At 39.2% G+C, this 22,772-nt stretch overlaps 1 protein-coding gene across 1 annotated transcript in view; it reads right to left on the bottom strand.

Annotated features, from left to right (window-relative positions):
* Positions 1-22,772, bottom strand: part of nsmfa (NMDA receptor synaptonuclear signaling and neuronal migration factor a) — a 102,763-nt gene extending 79,991 nt beyond the window's left edge. Inside the window, 1 exon segment of the mRNA XM_057818627.1 lies at positions 22,461-22,772. Within this exon segment, the coding sequence (XP_057674610.1) occupies positions 22,461-22,531 (71 nt within the window). The 5' untranslated portion in view covers positions 22,532-22,772.

Below are 22,772 nucleotides of genomic sequence, written 5' to 3' on the forward strand. Positions count from 1 at the left end.
ATCAGCAATGGAGATAAGCACAAGAGGAATAGAAGGCAGGTAGATTGAAATATATAGACAGTTATGGATATGCAGTGCTAAACAAAAGCGTTTTTAGCCCTGATTTAAAGGAGTTAACAGTTTGAGCATACTTCAGATGAGCAACGAACTATCTCTCTTCCCCTCTCGCTCTAAAAAATAACTTGCACACAAAAGCGGGTCACGCTTCTCTCGTGCCTGTCACAAACACAAATTTATTTTACAGTCTTTTGAAAAGGAGTAAATTTCTCTCCCAGTAACCGGGAGCATCCATCTAGGGCTGTCAAATGATTAAATTTTTAAATCCAGTTAATCACAGTTTAAAAATTAATTAATCTTAATTAATCGCAATTAATCACAATTCAAACCATCTCTAAAATATGCCATATTTTTCTATAAATTATTGTTGGAATGGAAAGATAAGACAAGACAGATATATACATCCAACATACTGTACATAAGTACTGTATTTGTTTATTATAACAATAAATCCACAAGACGGCATTAACATAAACAGTCTTTCTGTGAAAGGGATCCACGGATAGAAAGATTTGTAATTCTTAGAAGATAAATGTGAGTACAAGTTATAGTAATTTTGATAGTTTGTATATTGTGACTAAATATTGCCATCTAGTGTATTTGTTGAGCTAAACTTAATGTTTGAATAGAGTATTATTTTGCATAGCTATTTTGATTGGGAATGCCAGATCTCTGCATTGAGCGCTTTTCTTTTTGTGAAAATTATTTTATTTTTGAGAGATGGGAATATTATTTTTGTTGTGCTTTCACTAAATGATACTGTAGCGACTTAAATGTTCTTAACTGCCCAAATGCATGATGGGAATTTGAGCAACCATGAGTCACAGTGGTTGCTGCAAATGGTATATCTTCTCTGCGTTGAGTACAATACATGGTGTTAAGATAGAGATTATATCCATCTTCGTTAACAATTCGCCTATCTGGGTAAATGGTGGTGCTATGGACCGGCGATTCATGTTGGCTCATTGTCGTCTGTTGGCTTGGTTCGTCCGATTTCCTCCTGAGGAAGACGGCGGTGTACATATGATCACCGAGGGGCATTGGATGGCTTTATGTGGGTACTTTTATTAACAAAACGAAAGCATGTGGGGGACGCAGCACTTGAGCCTGCGCTAACTGCGCACTTTCTCTACTCTCTCGCTCCCTCTCTCGCTCGACCACTTTCTTCCTCACTGCTCAATCTGACAATGCCGGTCACATTGAAAATAACAGCGGCCCCCTTGGCAGGTGCTGGTAACACCTGCGTCTACTCCACTTGCTTGTCTCTGCCCTTAGCTCTCAATATACTTCAAACGGCGTAATTGTAGTCTGTTCGCGGCAATGCTTGAGTGGGTCATTCTGCGCATGCGTTAATTGCGTTAAATATTTTAACGTGATTAATTTAAAAAATTAATTACCGCCCGTTAACTTGTTAATTTTGACAGCTCTACATCCATCTTAACATTGTACGTGCGTCCGTTAACGGTGTCCGGGCGGCAGACGTGTCTTGAATTTCGTTCCTCTACGAGCAGCTGTCATAAAGTTATGAGAGAAAACTATCGTTTTTGAACCTTTATGAATCGTAATCGTATTGTCACGTGTCGAATCGCGATGCATGTAATAATCAATTTTTTGGAACTCCTCTAATACATATATAAACATATATATAAAATAAATATATACAGTATATAATGGAGTGGTATTGGCATGGTATTGGTATCGGCTGATACTGCACAACCAGGTATCGGTATCGGGGCCAAAAAATGGTGTCGGTGCAACACTACTTTTTATAATTAGTGCTCGGCATTCATTGCGGATAGCAAGGGAAGTACTCAATTGCAGAGGGATTTCTTCTGTACATTTGACAATAAACTTGATGTTGTTGCCGGTCAGGCAGAAAACTTGCATGTGGTCAATTTCGTTCCATTGCATCACTCATTGTGCCAGGAGCTTTTAAAATGTTTGGGAGGATGATGTAACCTAGTGTGATATTCAACCATATTAGCCAATGACATCCCAATTGTATTTATTTATTTATTTATTTATTTATTATTAGCATATTCCATTGCTGATTTAAGGTTTTGGGGCACTGTTATGTTGTTGTGGATGTGTAATGGTATATAATAGCAATATACTGTAAATTATAATACAAAATTGAACCTGATTTACACAGTGCTTGAGTTATCAAGCAAGATTCAACCCGACAAAGATGATATAGCACATAAAAATGTATTTAAAAAAAGAATCCTATGTAATCACAGAAAACAGGACAATTATTTATGAACTTAAATGTATGCTACTAATTAGCTATAGTGGTGATAACACTATTACAAAAATCTGAGCATTGCGCACTATACAACTAATTGTCTTTAACCTTAATCAGTGACTATGGTTCTTGCTTTCTTCCCAAAATCAATTTTCAAGAAAGAGTAGACGAGACTGTATTCAGACGAGTATTTCCGAACAAGACCATGGTGTTATGCCTGAAAAGAGTACCATAGTAGATGCATTATTTGTCTTGAGGGTGTTGATAAGGAAATATATCCAAAAGAATCTGCATTGTGTCTTTGTAGATTTAGAGAGGGTCTCTATAACAAGGTAACCAGGGAGGAGGCAAAAGGAAGAGGCGATATCGTCGGTGGAGAACTAACATCAACAGTCTAGAGCTGAAAAATGAGTAATAATAATAATTCGAGTAACCTGATTTAAAAAATTGATCGAGGAATTTTCTCCGCCTTGAGGAATCGTTTTAATTTTACTGGCTCTAAACATGATGTTTTGCCCAGACTACTTTTAATGCGGCACAACGCACTGACGCCACGTGCGTACAAGAAGAAGAGAGAGGCAGCAGATATATTTTGATTTCAACCACGCATGACTATAGAGGTCACGACGAAGAAGCCGGCGAAGAGAAAGGCACTACGAAAAAGCAGACAATGTCAAAAGTGTGGGAGTATTTCAAGCTGCAGACCAAGGCGAACATTGTTTCATGTATTAACTGTAACACAGCGCTTGCATAACACTACCCCTGCCTGGCCCCGCTAATGCTTCCGCAGCCCCGGCTGGACCCAGCGACCGATGACTACCCCCTGAAACCCAGGCCGGGTGCCACCGCGTGACCTGCCCGCCTAGCCCCCGCTCCATCGAAGGAACCCCATTTACTCCGAGAGCGGAAGAGCGTTACTAGGAACTAGGTAAATTTAAGTTAACGTAGCGCTAATAAATAAGATAAATGTTACTGTACCTTGCTAACGTAGCGTTAGCCCTGCGGATGGCTAGGTTTCTATTAATTATGACTGTTGTCGATGCGTGGCTAACGTGTCTTTAAAACAGGCTTTATTTAATCTGTAAAAAAAAACAAAAAAAAAACAGCGCTGTAGAGTGATAAGGGTGTAAAATAAAAACATAATAAAGCTAACTGTCAATTTTAGCTCAGTAGTCAGTGATGGATATAACACCATGTAGCACTGGTCCCTAATGTGCTCCAATACAGCAGGTATCCTACATTTATTTTGAACACTGCAAAAATCCTATCAGGACATAGAATTTAGACTTAAACTTAAAACTGAACTAGAACTGAACTAGAACTTATAAATAGCTTGACACAAATGAGAATTCATTTGAAACACATGGGAAAAACACCTAACTGTTAAGTGACGTGTGTTTACAAGCGTAATTAAAATTTTTAGGTAAGAAATAAGAATTGTTTTTCTTCAAAAATTTTTTGAGTGACAGCAGTGATTTTTTTTAACCCCTAACTCATTTGCTCCCAAAAACGTATAAATACGTTCTATTTTTAATTGTTTCAGTGTCCGAAAAACGTATTTATACGTCTTTTACGTTTTTTTTTTTTTTTTTTTGACAAGAGGCATCTCTAGGTTCTGTTGCACCTAAACTGCAATGCACAATGCTTAAAACTCATTTTAAAGCAATAAAACTGGAGGGCAGTAGTGCATTTTGTAAGAACTCATCTCAGTACAAGAAAAGAAGTGAAGAAAAATAGTCAGGAAACGGAAGTTGGATGGATCTTGTGAAGACGCGTGAGAATTTGAGAAAAATGTGGAGAACGATTGTGAAAAAAAGGCAAACGACACAGAGGAGTGTTTTGAAAAGAAAACGAAACCATTATAAACGAAGCATTATATAACCCAAGAGTGGCCTATGACAAATAAATCGCACCTGTCGACCACTAAGCAAAACAGTTTGTATCTGTATGTAGAACCCTTTCATCTGTCACGCTCTTGCACCGCTAACCCCTTGTCCGACGAGCTCTGGGCGTGTCTGCGTCAGGCCTCCTCCCTCCTCTCTGCTGGGGAGAGCGCCATCAAAGCTTTTTACAATCCATGTGACAGCACTGGAGAGCTTCCATTGAAGGCTCTCAGTGGCTCATTGTGTCTCATGAGCTGCTGGAGGCGAACGAGTGACCTGCTTTGTAACCAGCCATCCATAAACATGAAAACATACTCTCTTTGCCACAGAGTAGCTCTTCCTGTGCCACAATGTTTTTTAAAAGATATAAAAGATCTGAATATTTTTTCAAACTATGCCATTACCTGTTTGGTTGTCTTCATCTTTATACTCAACTTGAGACTCTTGATTTATAAATGTAGTAAAGCTTTTCTGGTTAGATGTTCTTTATACCCACCATTGTTTTTTGCACTGGGTTCGAGCATTTAGTCAGCAAAAAGCACAATGGAGGGAGGGTACGGGGGGGACCTGAGGTATTACTAAATTTTAAGTTTTTCAAATTACGAGTATCTTCTTTGTCTAATCTCTTCTGTATGTGTGGCAGCCAGAATTTGAGCTAAACGACACAAAGACGAACAGTATATACATACATACATGTATATATATGTGGATTGGCACTAGGGTTGTTCCGATCATGTTTTTTTGCTCCCGATCCGGTCCCGATCGTTTTAGTTTGAGTATCTGCCGATCCCGATTTTCCCTATCCGATTGCTTTTTTTTGTTGCTCCCAATTCAATTCCAATCATTCCCGATAATTTTTCCCGATCATTTACATTTTGGCAATGCATTAAGAAAAAAATGAATAAAACTCGGACGAATATATACATTCAACATACAGTACATAAGTACTGTATTTGTTTATTATGACAATAAATCCTCAAGATGGCATTTACATTATTAACATTCTTTCTGTGAGAGGGATCCATGGATAGAGAGACTTGTAATTCTTAAAGGATAAATGTGACTTTGTATATTGTGACTAAATATTGCCATCTAGTGTATTTGTTGAGCTTTCAGTAAATGATACTGCACCCATTTAACTGTTCTGTCCAAATGCATGATGGGAAGTGCAACCATGACTGTGCGTAGGGGCACCAATTGATATATCTTCTCTGCGTTGGGAAAGTACATAGGGTATTAAGAAATTGATCAACTTCTACCTTTCTTCCCCACATTGCCTCTCACGATATTTTTAATTGCTGAGAGAGGGATTGTAAGGCTTTAACCAAATTAAAAAAAGGTTCCAAAGGCTGTCAAAATTCTCTCTACTCATTATACGCTGTCTTTTAGCTCTATAAATAGGTGAAACGGCGCCTTTATAGATTGAACGCGACAAAGCGTGAGTGGGTCGTGCAGCGCATGCGTTAATTATTTTAAAAAATTAATTACCGCCGTGAACGCAATAAATTTGATAGCCTTACTTTAAGCCAAAACTACTCTCGATGAGTGTAAGACATTTTGTCTGTAACGTTAAATACAATTAGAAAACGATTTAAATAAAATATTTTTATATATTAAAAAAAGGCATGTCCGATATTTTTTTGCCGATTCCGATACTTTGAAAATGACGTGATCGGACCCGATCGATCAGGACATCTTTAATTGGCACCCCTGCAATTCTGTCAGATAATGCTCAATTTCGCCCAGAAAATGATTGCCATTACAAATGCGTTGGTATTATAAATATAAAAACAAAAAAGGGAATGGAAAAAAAAAATTAAATCATTATTATTTTACACATAACTCCAAAAATGGGCCGGGCAAATGTATTGGCACCCTCAGCCTAATACTTGGTAGCACAACCTTTAGACAAAGTAACTGCGAACAACCGCTTCTGGTATCCATTAATTAGTTTCTCACAATGATCTGCTGGAATTTTAGACCATTCTTCTTTGGCCAACTGCTCCAGGTCTCTGATATTTCATGGATGGCTTCTCCAAACTGCTATTTTCAGATCTCTCCACAGGTGTTCTATGGAATTCAAGTCTGGACTCATTGATGGCCACTTTAGAAGTCTCCAGTTCTTTCTCTCAAACCATTGAAGTGCGTTTTGGAAGACCAGCAGGACAGTGTGAGACCAGCTTTCTCACACTGGGCCCTACGTTTTGCTTCAAAACATTTTGGTATTCTTCAGACTTCATAACGCCATGCACAAGGTCAAGCAGTCCAGTGCCACAGGCAGCAAAGCAACCCAAAAACATCAGGGAACCTCCGCCATGTTTGACTGTGGGGACCGTGTTCTTTTCTTTGAAGGCCTCGTTTTTTCCTGTAAACTCTATGTTGATGCCTTTTCCCAAAAAGCTCTACTTTTGTCTCATCTGACCAGAGAACATTCTTCCAAAACGTTTTTGGCTTTCTCAGGTAAGTTTTGGCAAACTCCAGCCTGGCTTTTTAAATGTCTCTGGGCAGAAGTGGGGTCTTCCTGGGTATCCTACCAAAGAGTCCCTTTTCATTCAGACGCTGACGGATAGTACTGGTTGACACTGTTGTACCCTCGGACTGCAGGACAACTTGAACTTGTTTGGATGTTAGACGAGGTCCTTTATCCACCATCCCCCCAATCTTTCGACTTTGACATGTCTCGTCAATTTTTCTTTTCCGTCCACATCTAAGGAGGTTAGCCACAGTGTCATGGGCTTTACACCTTTTGATGACACTGTGCATGATAGACACAGGAACATTCAGGTTTTTCAAGATGGATTTGTAGCCTTGAGATTGCCCATGTTTCCCCACGGTTTTGCTTCTCAAGTCCTCAGACAGTTTTTTGGTCTTCTTTCTTTTCTCCATTCTCAACGTGGTATACACAAGGACACAGGACAGAGGTTGAGTCAATTTTAATCCGTCTTAACTGGCTGCAAGTGTGATTTAGCTATTGCCACCACCTGTTATGTGCCACAGGTGAGTAACAGGTGCTGTTAATTACACTAATTAGAGAAGCATCACATGATTTTTCAAAGGCAGCCAAAACTTGTTTCTGGCCCATTTTTTGTATTTTGTGTAAAATGATAATGATTTAATTTTTTTTCTCATTTTCTTTGGTGTTTTTTCATTGCAGGCAAAATAAATGAAGATATTACTACCAAAGCATTTGTATTTGCAATCATTTTCTGAAAGAAATCGAGCACTATTTGACATAATTGCAGGGGTGCCAGTACTCTGGCCAGCAGTGTACATATTGTACTTTCTGCTGCCAGCTTTCCGAGTCCGTTTTGTGAGCACTGTTTCTTTCGTGAAAGCATTTGAATGCATCACACGGGAGGGAGAGCGTGGTCATGCTCTGTTTTTACGAGGAGTCTCCGAGTTGCGATTGCAATAAATCTTAAGAAAACGACTAAGAAAGTCTAACATCGTTACTTGGGATGTTAAAATTGTTGCACAGTTCCGCACTCACCACTTGGAAAATAACAAATAGAAACATGGTGTGCTGCCACGTATATTTCCTTGAAGCGGAAACCACAACCAGAGACGACCAGACCAAAAGTTCATCTCAATACTTTGTTATGTACCCTTTGTTGGCAATAACGGAGGCCAAACGTTTTCTGTAACTCTTCACAAGCTTTTCACACACTGCTGGTATTTTGGCCCATTCCTCCATGCATAGCTCCTCTAGAGCAGAGATGTCTTGGGGCTGTCGTTGGGCAACACGGACTATTAACTCCCTCCTCCCCCCCCGTGGCGTCAAAATGCTAACAAGAACGGTGAGCAAAAATCCCAGACCCACACGGGGGGACCTACAAAGAACTGGGACCACAGTAACAAAGGCTACCATCAGTAACACAATTTGCCGCTAGGGACTCAAATCCTGCACTGCCAGGCGTGTCCCCCTGCTGAAGAAACTATACGTCCAGGCCTGTCTGCGGTTTGCTAGAGAGCATTTGGATGATCCAGAAGAGGACTGGGAGAATGTGTTATGGTCAGATGAAACCAAAATTGAACTTTTTGGTAAAACCAAATGTTCTCGTGTTTGGAGGAAAAAGAATCCCGAATTGCACCATACCCACTGTGAAGCATGGGGATGGAAACATCATGCTTTGGGGCTGTTTTTCTGCAAAGGGACCAGGACGACTGATCTGTGTAAAGCAAAGAATGAATGGGGCCATGTATCGAGAGATTTTGAGTGAAAATCTCCTTCCATCAGCAAGGGCATTGAAGATTTGACGTGGCTGGGTCTTTCAGCATGACAATGATCCCAAACACACAGCCAGGGCAACAAAGGAGTGGCTTCGTAAGAAGCATTTCAAAGTCCTGGAGTGGCCTAGCCAGTCTCCAGATCTCAACCCCATAGAAAATCTGTGGAGGGAGTTGAAAGTCGGTGTTGCCCAACGACAGCCCCAAAACATCTCTGCTCTAGAGAAGAGCTGCATGGAGGAATGGGTCAAAATACCAGCAACAGTGTGTGAAAAGCTTGTGAACAGTTACAGAAAACGTTTGGCCTCCGTTATTGCCAACAAAGGGTACGTAACAAAGTATTGAGATGAACTTTTGGTATTGACCAAATACTGATTTTCCACCATGAATGATTTGCAAATAAAGTCTTTAAAAATCAAACGATGTGGTTTTCAGTTAAGTTTTTTTCACATTCTGTCTCTCATGGTTGAGGTTTACCCATGTTGACAATTACAGGCCTCTCTAATATTTTAAATTGGGAGAACTTGCACAATTAGTGGTTGACTAGATACTTATTTGCCCCACTGCATATCCATCTCATTTACAATGTAGCAACTTGTTAAACTGATACTATATAATTACACCAATGTATTTTTGTAATCAAACCCAAACATTTAATATCTTGAATACTTTAACCAACCAGCACTAAAATATTTTATTTTCCCAATCGATGTCACCACAGCAGTTCGATTAAGCAACTTTTTATCTCTGGAGCAGATATTTTCCAACATTTTGTAGACAAGTGTAATCTATACTTTATGTCTAGAGCTCACTGGGAAACTGCTGGAGAGATGTAAGAGTTGTAATTATAGCAACAAACATTAACATCAAAGAGATTGTTCCGCTTCATATGTTCCATTTAAAAAGCAACTTTCTTCCCCAGCTGTTGGAAAAACGACTGCATTGGGTACAATATTCTACTGCTAATTATTGAAGAATAGAAAAAGGTAGAGTCAAACATTTTTCATGGCGAAAAAGAAAAAAAGGCGTTATATCTTCAAACCCCATTGTCACCTTCTCTAATTATTACTTTCAATACCATGGTTTTCTGGTTTGCCCATCAAAGACAAACATAGGTCGTGCGTGACCATGGAAAAGAATCTCTTGATTCCAAGCCAGTGTAGAATGAAAATTGGGTCCCAGCACTGCTACACAAAGATAGTTTGAGTCTGTCCTTCAAACAGAACAGGGTGAGGAAAGGGACTGAGTGTGTGCGCGGGCGTGTGTGTGTTGTTAAAATATGACGAAAAGCACTTTGGCATTCTAGTCTCTACATTTGCAGGGTCATGTGCCGGTGGGTAGCTAATAAATATTGGATGTGATTGAATAGCGTTTCCCATCAGCTGGAGCCAAGGTTCATCGCGCTATTAACGGACCAAAATTAAACCGGGCCCTACGCCTGAATGCTTTAAAGGAGGTTTTTATGACATTAAATTCTTTAATTGGGAACAAGGTGTTCGACTGGGAACAAAAGTTGTGTCCTCGAATTTGTTAAACCATGCAATACCATTTGAGAACAGTGTAGTGGTGCCCCCAGATACCAGTTCAGTTCATTCCATTCAGATTCATCACCCACTGAAATGGCATTCCTCTGTTCCAACCGTAACACCTCCCCTAAAAATATATATGTACTAGGGCTGTCAAACAATTAACATTTTTAATCGAGTTAATCACTGCTTAAAAATTAATTAATCGTAATTAATCGCATTCAAACCATCTCTAAAATATGCCATATTTTTCTGTAAATTATTGTTGGAATGGAAAGATAAGACAAGATGGATATATACATTCAACATACTTTACATAAGTACTGTATTTGTTTATTATAACAATAAATCCACAAGATAGCATTAACATTATTAACATTCTTTCAGTTAAAGGGATCCACGGATAGAAAGACTTGTAGTTTTTAAAAGTTAAATTTGAGTACAAGTTACAGTAATTTTATATTAAAACCCCTCTTAATGTTTTCGTTTTAATAAAATTTGTCAAATTTTCAATCAAAAAATAAACTATTGTCTTTAACTACGTAAGGTAAGGTAGTGATTGAAATACACCACAAGGTGTCAATGGCGAGTTTTAAATTAATTAGAGCTCTAGCCAAGGCAAAGTCTGAGTAAGTTTTATGTGTATTTTGCATAGCCATTTTGATTGGGAATACCAATTCTCATTGCATTGAGCGCTTTCCTTTTTGTGAACATTATTTTTTTTTTTTGAGAGATAGGAATATTATTTTTGTTGTGCTTTCACTAAATGATACTGTAGCGACTTAACTGTTCCGCCCAAATGCATGATGAGTGGTTGGACAACCATGACTGTCAGTGGTGACTGCAAATGGTATACAGTATGTTCTGCGTTGTGTTCAATTAAGCGTGTTAAGAAAAAGATAATCTCCTGTGAGAGATAGGAACATTATTTATGTTGTGGTTACACTAAATCATACTGTAGCGACTTATCTGGTCTGCCCAAATGATGGGAAGTTGGGCAACCATGACTGTCAGTGGTGGCTGCAAATGGTGTTAAGCGTGTTAAGAAAAAGACCGTCTCCTGTCATTGTTCCCCACATTGTTTGCCACAATACTTATATTTATTGTGAAAGAGTTGCCAAAGCTTAAGCCAATAAAAGGCGCGGTCAAATGAACGCCTATGTCCACTCGTATTTCTCGCCTTTTTGCTCTCAGTGTGCTAAAATGGTGTCATTGTAAACTATTTGAGGCAACGCATGAACTGGTCATTCCGTGCATGCGTTAATTGCGTCAAATATTTTAACGTGATTAATTAAAAAAATTCATTACCGCCTGTTAACGCGATAAATTTGACAGCACTAATATGTACTGTATATTTTTTCTAACATGAATTCAATAAATAAAACATTCTACAGGCTTGGAGTTTGTAAAAACATGACGATTAAATTAAAAACTGACTCATTAATATGCAGGGATATTAGTTGTTTCTAACAAAGCATAAAGAATATCTGCCTCTGAATTTTATATTGTCGATCTCCAGCATTTGTGCTGAAGCTAAATGGACTTTGGCAGTTATGTGGTTACTTGATGTTTATATGTTATTATTTGTTTTTAGTTTTAAAGTAAGCTTCACCTGGTAAGTGGCAATAATTTTCAAGTGAGTTGAGTTCACTGCTGCCATGAAGCACTTGAATCTCAAATTTTTGCTTGCAAATTCATGCAAAAACCACCTGAATATTGGGTTCTGTTTCGAAAAACTCAAATGTTCGTTTCTGTTTCTATTGTCATATGTTGTGAACAAAGGTGGGTCGAGTAACCAAAAATTTTACTCAAGCAGGAGTGGTGTTACTTCAAAATAGTATTACTCAAAAAAAAAAGTTGTCATCCCAAAATTGTACTCAAGTAGAAGTAAAAAAGTATTTGGTGAAAAGAATACTCAAGTAATGAGTAACATTGTGAGTAACTGCTTAAGATTTTTGATTTTTTTTTTTCTCAGCACAAATGTATCTATATGAACTGTTATTAAAATCGCACTATAAAGTCATGTTGACAGCAGCGCTCTATGTCAAATACTTAATTTTTTACGGTGCTTTAAAGACACCATGTGATTGAACAGGCCGGCGTGATCATAGAACAGCAAGCTTGAGTCTGATTGGTATAATGGAGTCATGTGATTATTATTGCTATGTCTCATTGGTGAAACTGGTTGAGCCATTGTTGGCATCTTTGGCAAGAAAAAAAGAAAAACACAATATGTAGACAAAGAGGAAAAATGTAACGACTACTGAAGCCCAAAGTAGCGGAGTGAGAATAGCTTTTCTTCTTCACAAATCTACTCAAGTAAAAGTAAAAAGTATGGCTAGTCATAATAAGACATAAGCTACTCATAGAAGTTCATTTCTCTCAAGTTACTCAACTAAATGTAACGATGTAAATGTAACGCGTTACTTCTAGACATGACCGTGCCGATGACCGGTTTCAAGGTATACCATGGTATGAAAACGTCACAGTTTCAAAACCGCAAAAAAATTCCGTCACACCGTCCCTATGGTATTTTTTATGTTCCAAAAATGCAGGGAGAAATCCCTCGCTTGCGGCTGCAAGGTTCAACTCTCCCCCACCGGTTGTTGATGGTGTCAGTTAGTCAGCTGTGCTACACGATGAATCTTTTTTCCCCCCATCAAAGAAAACCAAATAACTGGTATGGGAATACAGTACTTCGGCTACAGAAAAGCTACAAACATCCGTAGCTTGGAGGAGGAGGGCCAACCGACATGTAAAACATGTTTGCGGAGGGTGGCTGACGAGGAGGCAATACCTCCAATATTATTTTGCATTTATACAAAATTAAAGGTTAGTAAACACTGTTATGAACGTTTCCCACCAGCTAGGAGAGTTAACTCCAGCGTGTTTAGCGTGTTTAGCGTGTCTAGCGGTGGTAAAACGTGGTGGGGGGGGGTTCTCTCTGGCAATTGTCTGTGTAGAGAAAGACTGTGTGTATCATGTAAACATGATACGAGTCATACACGGGTGCTTTTTATGGAAAATAATTCAATTATTTTCATTCTGATGGTAATCAAGTTGAGCTGTGGCTGTGGGTTGCGGCTCATTTAAGGTACTACATTTATTTTAATTTTATTTAGAATATTTCAGTAGTTTTTGTTATTTTGTTTAGCTAATTATACTTATGTTCCAATTTGCTAATGTTTTGAAAAACAAAAATCCTGTTCAATGGAAAAAAGTTTATCTTTTATTTTGAACCCAGATACTTCAAAGCAACACTTTTTAGAGCTGTAATGGGAATACTGTGATATCGTGAAACCGTGATATTTTGGCTTAAAATTATCATACCATCAGAATCTCATCCGAGCAATTGCCTAGTTACTACCCACCTCTGGTTGTGAAGGGTACTGCAACAATCAATTGGCAAAGTAAGTTTCAGGCAAGTGGTATTCCAACTAGTTGGAACAGAATGAAAAATAGCTGGCAAAACCATACAATAACACAACCTACTAACGTCACTTGGTAAAAATATTATTCATTCATTCATTTTCCATGCCGCTTTTCCTCACGAGGATCGCGGAGGGGTAAAAATATTACTAAAGCTTAATCTAACAATCTGTTCCTGCCGAAACATTTTCTGTCCAGGGAAATGGGAATGGCACTGTCACTTCTTAAAAATTCTACTGTGCATGGAATACGCAAATTACTGTATGACATTGGCATATGGAGCAGTTGAGATTAAGATCTATGAATTCTGGCAAGCAACAAGCAGCCATGCAAATACTGTATGGACCATGACCAAGTGAATTCTCTTTTGTTCAATATCCACAAGAAACCTTTATTACACAAAAAGGACTGTGGCATTTTTTGGGAGAATGAAAACCTTCACAAAATGTTTTTTTTTTTCCTTTTTAAACAACCGTCATAATTTTTCATGTAAATGCTGAAAACAATAGGAGTAGATGACAGCACCATAGTTGTGCTTTTTTTTTGGTAAACTCTAGAGGAGGTCAATACGTCTAACAGGGTCACATTATCCACGAGTCCACGTTAATACATTCCATTAATGAAGATAAAGTGAGTTGGTGTGTTTCCTTCAGAAGTCCCAACTACTAGCCTTTTCTACCTGAATCTACTCTTAAATGTAGAATTTTTGTTTTGCTTGACTGCTTGTACAGTATATTACAAAAATTCTAAATCACATTACTTAATCCCCTTTGATGGGAGGTTTAAGCGAAATATTTAAATGCTCACCCTGAAATGGCCGACAAAATAAAACAACTTGACTTCTCGTAAATGGAGTGCACTTAAATAGCGCTTTACATACACCACAGTGCCCAGAGTGCTTTGCAGAGGCTCACTTTCACCCGTTCATGCACCGTTTCATAGCTGCTGCCATGAAAGGCACTGCCAGGCCCACTGGGAGAAAATTGTGCTTCAGAGTCTTGCCTAAGCACAACAAAACAATGTTTGTGCTTTGATCTGTGGACAACTGACCAAAAGTGAAGCAGCCTGAAATTTGCCTTGTCGCCAGACACAAATAGAGGAACAACCTTGCGAGTTGAAAAGGAAAGACACATTCATTGTAGCACTTTTTGGCAGTTTTTTTAAACAGTACTATAAGCAACGAAAATATGCATGCTCGCGTTAGATCTGCTGTCGACCACAGCTCACACTCAGACACTCGCATAGGCTTTGCCAAGTCAACCATCTTTCCAAGCCCCTTTCACACAAATATCCCGGTAAATTCCCATGTAAAGTGACACGGGATTAACTCATTGCTTTCACACATGGAGAGCATACACGGAGTTTAAGGGGGGGCAAGGGCGGAATGCCCCCCCAGTGGCAGAAAAGTGTCATTGCATGTAATTGACTTTCCTATATATGATTTTAAAATTAAGAGTTTTCTGGTAAAATATTATCTATAAAACATATAAAGCAATTAAACAAACAACAAAAATGAATGAAGTGAACAAAAAAATATTTTTATAATGGGTCAAAATTCTTTTTTTGAACAGATCTTATGACTAGCACCTTAGACGGTCATTTGCTTTGCTTGGCCAAAACCACCTGAGGACCGACGAGGCATGATGGATATACGTAATTTTTTCAAACCTAAGCTTTCATAAGCGACAAAACTACTGAGAAAGAACCGAGGATTAAAACTGTGGACCATGCAGAGCTTCATTTTACCCACTAAAGTCACTGATTTTACAACAGATATTCAATGGATGATGATCTTGGGGGAAATTATAGCTGTCCTAAGCAGCCTGATTTAGAATTCCCCTAAAAAAAAAGATGGGAAACAAAAAAAAAAACGCTCGTTTTCCACTTACTATTATAAATATTCCTGTAAATTAATTTTGTTGTTGACACTGCTTTTCGGGATCATCAACAAATCTCAAAGTGCACATTACCATGAAAAAAAAAAGACTAAGAATAAAAGAGTAAAAGCAAAAACAGACAGTACCACAGATAAAATCAGATACAAATCAGATAAAAATAAGATAGTCAAATAAAATTAGCTAGAGTAAGCTTTTTGAAAAAGGTAAGTTTTTAGTCCTTTTTTAAAATGCATCCACTGTCTGCGGGGCTCTGAGGTGGTCTGGGAGGGCGTTCCACAGACGGGGAGCAACAGCTGCATTATTGATCACCGTCGACTTACTGTCATGGACCCACTGTGTTATTTCCCCTTTTCCGCGATTGCATATATTTTTGTTGTATTTACTAAACCATTGAAAGCATCCCTCCATTGTTTTCTGCTTTGAGGTACAAAGTTGTTTCTGCAGTTGCGGACCCCAACATCAGCAACAAAATAAACCACACATTTCCAAAGATGGAGGATGGACTCTCTTCCTCGGCTTTATGATCCAGTTGCAATTTGATTTTGTTATGTTTTCAGTTTAATTTAGCTATTTCCAGTTTCCCATGTTGCTAATTGTGATGTTTGTTTACCAGTTTTCGTCTTACCGCCAAGAAATAGGAAATGACAATCGGCCCGCCATGATATTTAAGTCATCAGCCATCGTGCTGTGACCCCGGAACCAAACTCGTGCTTTCACGCATGCCTCGTCCCGGGAAAGTCCCGGACATAATACCCGTTAAATGTCCGCGTAATCTCCGTGTCAGTTGACGCAGGAAATTGCTTTCACACACAATGGCTACCTGTTTGAATCCTGGGATTTTAACAGTGTTCTGGTAAATGTGAAAGGGGCTTCAGAGACCACAGCTCCTAAAGGCACATTCTGTATCTATAAATGAAACTAAACTAAACCCGGAAAACAGGTTAGCGGACTTCCTGTGTATGCTGTGCTAACAGACGTTACACTCAAAAGGTGCTTTCTCACTTATTTTCTGGCCCACCACACGGCCAGCACCTCAGAAAAAGGAGAATATGTCACGTAACACATATTTTCTGGTAGTCTAAATGCCTTGTGGTACCAGGATGCCTCTCAGAGTTTAATTTTGATAATGCGACAGACAGCAAATTTCAGGAGGAAACTCAGGATTGGTGTGGAAAAATGGGTTAATTGTGTGGTGTGATGGAGTGCTGCAATGACTAATCAATTAACTCGAGTAATTCGATTAGAAAAAAGTAATGGTTAGTTGTAAAAGTGTTTGCATTAGTTTTATTGATTTGGGTGGATACTAGAGCTGGGAATCTTTGGGCACCTAACGATTCGATTCGATTACGATTACGATTCAGATGGTCCGATTCGATTCTAAAACGATTATTGATGCACCCCCCCCCCCCTTTTTTTTTTTTTTTTTTTTTAATATTTTGTACATTTGTTCCAAAATTGTTCAAAAATACTCTCAGGCTAAACCAAACTACTATTTCAGTATCAAGTAAACATATAGCAGTAAACAAATTTACAAAAATAACAGTAAATAAAAAACTCCAGTCCCCATTCTGTATCAGCAGCTTTAAACTACATTCAATTAATTTAATGTTGTGAATCAACCGTTAAAGTTGTTAAAATTGCTCCCGTTAATCCATAATTTCCCTTTTGTCAACTTTCGACATGTGAAAGTTTTAAAACTATTTTAAAGATAGATTCAAGTCAATATTTTACCGATTTAGGAGTATTTTAGATAAAAAGTTAATTAGGTTTGCTTGGAAGGTTCGCTACAACAGCCTTGCAGAGAAGTGTACTGCTTTAAGATGGCGGCCGTTTACTACGTCTGCATCTAGCTTTTTGTAGATGTGCTGCAAACGCTACCGCTACCGTAGTGCATCTAGTCTTATATAAATGATATCTACCGTAACATTATGTGGATGACGTACTTTTGTAGCAGCTTCAGGTATGTTGTTGTGTTTTTTTATCTCGTGGCATGAGTTGAGCTAGAGCCGTGAGTTGAGCATTGGCATTACCTGAGGGGCCGGGTAATGAGAAGCATGATGTTTAGCTACTCTCGCTCCGTTGCTCATTGACCGCGCGGCGCGCTGAGTGTGTTGTACTTCCGCTTTACTTGGCATATTTCAATAATCGGAATTTGGATGTTTGTGAATCGTTCTCGAATCTTCCACGGCCGAATCGCGAATAATCTAAGAATCGGAAATTTTGCACACCTCTAGTGGATACACTGCCTTATAGTGGCAACAGTGAATATTGCATAAATCATTTAACATCTGAATCCAGCTGCTCCCTGTTAAGACCAACATAAGGTAAGTTTTTGTTTAAGATCATGTTTTTTATGCATTCGTAATTTAGTGCATAGGTATAGTTTGCCGTTTTTTTGTGGGAATGTGTGTTTGAACGATTTGTTGAGAGCATTGTTAAAAAATGTTAGCATTTTATAGCATTCAAGCTTGCAAACCTTTGCTGTGCAAGTTAGCCAATTGTTCCTTTCTTGGACTTTAGATCCTTATTTATGTATTTTAATACCATTTGAGGCTAAGCTCAGGTATTTTAATATATTTTTAAATGAAACTGCAATTCTGCATATTTTGAAGAAACACTCGGGAATTTTATTTTGAAAGTACAATCTTAGCAAGCCTTTGTTTTACACCCCTAAAATTTCTTCTGCAACGCATTAAATGTTCCTAATTCGATTACTCAATTATTCGAACTAACTAGTTGATAGATTAATTGACTACTAAAATAATCGACAGCTGCAGCCCCCGTGTGACGAGTACACGGCATGCTATGACAGCAGTAAGCAGACATCATCTAGGGAAGGGGGGTGTCTGTGTTAGATAGAAATAAATACATTATACAGGACAGTTATGATTAGGAGTGGGAACCTCTTGGTACCTCACGAAACAATACGATTTGCAATACAAAGCTCATGATAATGATGATCTGACGATATGGCGATACAATGATTATCGATACATTGGTCAGGAAATCATTCTAGAATATTCTACAAACTGATAAACAGAAAAACAAGCTTCTGCTGTGAATTGGAATGAGTTTATCCCTAGTACAGGGTGACCCAAAAAAAAGTTTACACTCAGTTGACTGCTGGTTTAAAAGCCATTGAAACATATCTAAATAGGTTGTCATGCTTAAGTGATTCATTAAGGTCACTCAATGCAGCTGGTAATCTCTCGTCTCTACAATTCCTGTGCTTCTGCTGAAAATGAAGAAAACTTTAGCTGTACCTGAACTGCTGCGGGCCGGTCTGACACCTACTGAGATTGCAGCAAATCTGAGAATATCCAGATGTGCAGTCTACAAAGTTAAAAAGAAGCTGAAAGATACTGGAACAGCCTCACGAAAACCTGGGTCTGGAAGTGCCGATCTGTGCGGACCAAAAAGTTGATTGACAAGGTGATATGTGGCACCCCAGAGTCCAGATCTCAATCCCCTGGATTATAGCATATGGGCAACTGTGGAGGACAGTGCCTGTAAGAAGCGACAAACTTCCGTGGCAGCCTTGGAGAGGTCCATTGTTAGATCTTGGGAAAAGATGACAGCATCCTACATAAAGAAGACCTGTCAAGCGTTCCGCAGGCACCTGGAGGCGGTTGTGACACTTAAGGGAGGACACATTGAAAAATAGAGTGTACTGTACATGTTCTTTACAATAATGTATAATTTGTGATTAAATTCTAATTCTAAGCTGAATAAACATGGCATTTAAGTTGTATTATGGCAGTGTAAACTTTTTTTTGGGTCACCCTGTAGACGTTCAATCCGTTTGAAGTGGGAGGGATGGCAGCGAATGAACATTCGTTCATTCGCTGCCACCCTCCCAGTTTAAATGGATTGGACGTCTATGGCCGTCAGTGGCAGCCAATGCAAGGCAATGAGGTAATTTTGGGCTATTTAAGGTCATTTACCTGTTGATTTTCAGTTACTTCCTGTTGATTTGGGGGTATTTTACGGGCCACTTCCTGTTTATTTTGAGTTACAGAACAGGAAGCGACCTGGGAATCACCCAAATGAATAGGCAGTGACTCAAACTCAACAGAAAAAGACCTGTAAATGCCCTGAAAATCGGACAGAATGACAGTGAATGCTCTGGTTTCGAATGAACGAACCTTCCCAGTCTAAATGGATTCGGCGTCGTGCACCGTCAATGCAGCCTTAAGGCCGAGTTATGCTTCCGCGTCAGACCTGGGGCGTCAAGGAAGATCCGATTTACGACCCTGCGCCGTAGCCTTACGTGTTCCTATTGATTTTTCAAACCCTAGCGTCACGTCAACGCGTATAACGTGGCGGAAATGGACTGTGATTGGGCCGTTCAGACTGTTGTTTCCGGTTCAACGTGAAATCACCGCCATTGTAAAACATTATTTTTGTACATGCAAAAATGGAGCAAGCCGACGGGAGTATCATTGAAGAGCAAGTCTCGTCAAGACATCATAAAGATTGCCAAATGGCAATATCAGCGATTGAATTTAAAAAAAAACAAAAAATTATAATAATAATAAAATGGAAGAACCTCTGAGACGTGTGTGTTCGGAATCGAATGGCCACACGAAGCGGTCGGCCAAAAACTGCCAGCTTTTTATCACTTTATGTCATATTTTTGGTTTGTGTACTTCATCATTTATTGTGTACATATGTTTGCTGTGAGTCTGGGACTTATTTACGTGTCACACTTCAAGTATATTAAGAATAAAGCACAGGTTTGTTGTCAAAAGAGTTGTTTTGATGTATAATTTTCAACAACAGACAGTTCACGCATTATACCTCATCACTGATTGAAAGTGCCAATGTTAACATCAAGGCTTCCAACGCAGTTTGGGAAGTTCCATAGACGCCAGAAATCTGGTATGGCTTCCCACTGGCTGGTTGTAGAACACGTCAAACAAATCAGGCTGAAGGGCTTTCGGACAAAACGCTGGACGCAGTGCTCGACACCAGTTTGAAGCTAGCCACCACAGCTAGCTGGTTTTCACCCGAGGCTAGAACGCTATGCGACATCAAAAGTTGGACAGACCGCCTCGAAACCGTCGCCTGCGCCTCAACATTTGTATGATCAACATTTATTTAATGTTGATGAGCTGAAGATCCACCTTCAAGCGTTCCATCTTGCATTGTTTATTTTTTTTCTCCGTTAAACTAGACAAGAGGAAGTCAACAAGCATGCCCCAAAACTGTACAAACATAACGCAACACCCCTCTCGTGGCTTGGCGGTGAATTACAAAGCAACAAGTCATCTGGCCGGAGAACCGTCGAATGTCGAATGACGCTGTAGTCGCTGTGCCGTCACCGCAATGCGGGAGCATAACTCAGGCTTTAGAGTTAACTGAGACACTATTATGGTGGAAGATTATGGTAGCAACTTGTTGGTTCCTTTTTATTTTATTATTATTTTTTTTAGACACTGACACCTTTTTAAAACGATGTCTCGATTCTAGGCATGAGCATATCAATAACCTTTTGTTATGGCGGAAAACACTTTGAAGTTAGCTCTGAGACCCCCAATTTGGCCAAATTTCAAAATTGTCCGATACGCATGTGTGATACATCATTGGAAAGCTTAAAATCTCAATTTTCTGGGGGAAGAAAAATTAAACAGGAGGGCATTTAAAAATTTTAAACAGGAGAGCATTTAAAAATATATATATACATTTCAAACAGCTAAACCCTATCTGGAGGTGAGCGCACGCGAGAGCAGAATTACAGACGCCATGATTTTAACGAGATATTATCGCATACTTACCTTGTTTTGATCCAAAAACTCCATGTAGCATGTATCACCGAGTGTCAAGACACAGCTGGATTTTTGGGGGTTTAGGGGTGAAACACGGCAAACGGGATGCAGAAATCGCAGACCTCAAGGAGTGGTCGAGATTTTCTTTTTCATATATTCACCCGTTTAAACATTTTTTTCCAATTTTTCTTTGTTTGGATCGATTATTTATCATCTAACATATCGTAGAAAATGCGACAGTAACAAAAAAAAATACAATTAAGCGATAGCTATGAGGTAGATATCCGTGACTTTTTTACAGACGCCATTTTTTCCATTGTGACGTCATTTGTTTAAGAGTTTAAAATATGCGAGTGAATAATTTTTTAAAGTTTTTCTTTTTTTTTTTTTTTCAAACTAAATATGAGAAATCAATTAATGATTGTAAGCTAAAAATGACATATTTTGAAAAACGGTTGCGCGACGTCTGTAAACGTGGGTTTTCAGGGTAAAACGGACAAATTAAAAATAGTTCAGGGGCTTAATGCGCCATGAATCTGCTATGGCAGCATAAAGACATATTGTTCAATCAAACGCAACAGTTGTTTTGGCTTAAAATACAGCAGTTTCTTTTACAGAGGGGTGCAAGAGCAGAAACTGCTTTTTCAGTCTTGTCTGTGTTTTCCGCCTTATAGAAATATATCACCATTTCGATATTTTGTCACACCCCTAGTTATGACACAACCTATAGGTCCAGTGGAGGAATGGAAATGCCCTCCTTTTTCCGCCACCTCCCTAATAATGCAAGCTTCCCACACAGGACAGCCTGTGTAGCCACTAGCCAATTTGTATGAGAAGCACATCTCCTCTCAAGGTGGCACACATACAAATGCAGCGCTGCATGCAAACAAGGCTGAGCGAGGTTAAAATATGAGAGAAAAAGGGGAAGAAGGAGAGGGAGGAGGATGACGTAACAGCATATCGGCCCATATGTGTGATGTGGAGTCAAGGTCATTCATTGATAGAATGGGAATCACAACGCACCAAGGAAACGAGACGCTCTGTGTATATTTATGTCTACACACTAAACATCCATATTAGCCTTTATGGACTCCTCAGACTGATCTGTATGGACTCCTGCCAAAGTGTGATGGCTAATCACTTAATTGATTGACTGACTGACATATTGGGATGCCTCCTCCCAAAAATGTAAAGTCATGCTGTTTTGCAGCGCAGACCCTTACATCACTTTCTTTACAGAGTGACGCTTCATTCACAAATACAGGTGACTCCAGTCCACAATGGTCTGCAATAGACTCCCAATATGTATGAATTTGGTGCGTCATTTCGGACGGGACAAGCTCATACACGGTACCTCGTTAGAACATGAACTTCACTTTAAACATACAAGCATAAAGGAAAATTGAGCCAAGCTAGCTTTCACTCACCTAACTTTTGCTGCCACGGATGATATCGCGTCGTTTCTCAAATTCCTCCTTTTGGACACAGCGGTTCCCATGCTGGCATGGAAACGACGCAGACAGAAAACAGATCATGCCCACTACTTATAACTACACAAAATCACACACTCTCGCTCTCTTTCTCGTTCTTGCGGATGGATAGAGGACTGCGACAAAGAGGAAATCCGCAAGCAAAAAATAGGAGAGGAGCACGTGCACAAGTGTCCGCGTGGAAATACACGCGTGGATTCCTCCTCGCTCTCTGCTCTGTCTCATTGATGTGGACGTGCAACCAACAGA

Source organism: Corythoichthys intestinalis, chromosome 17, assembly GCF_030265065.1.
Source record: "Corythoichthys intestinalis isolate RoL2023-P3 chromosome 17, ASM3026506v1, whole genome shotgun sequence".
Classification (NCBI taxonomy): Eukaryota; Metazoa; Chordata; class Actinopteri; order Syngnathiformes; family Syngnathidae; genus Corythoichthys; species Corythoichthys intestinalis.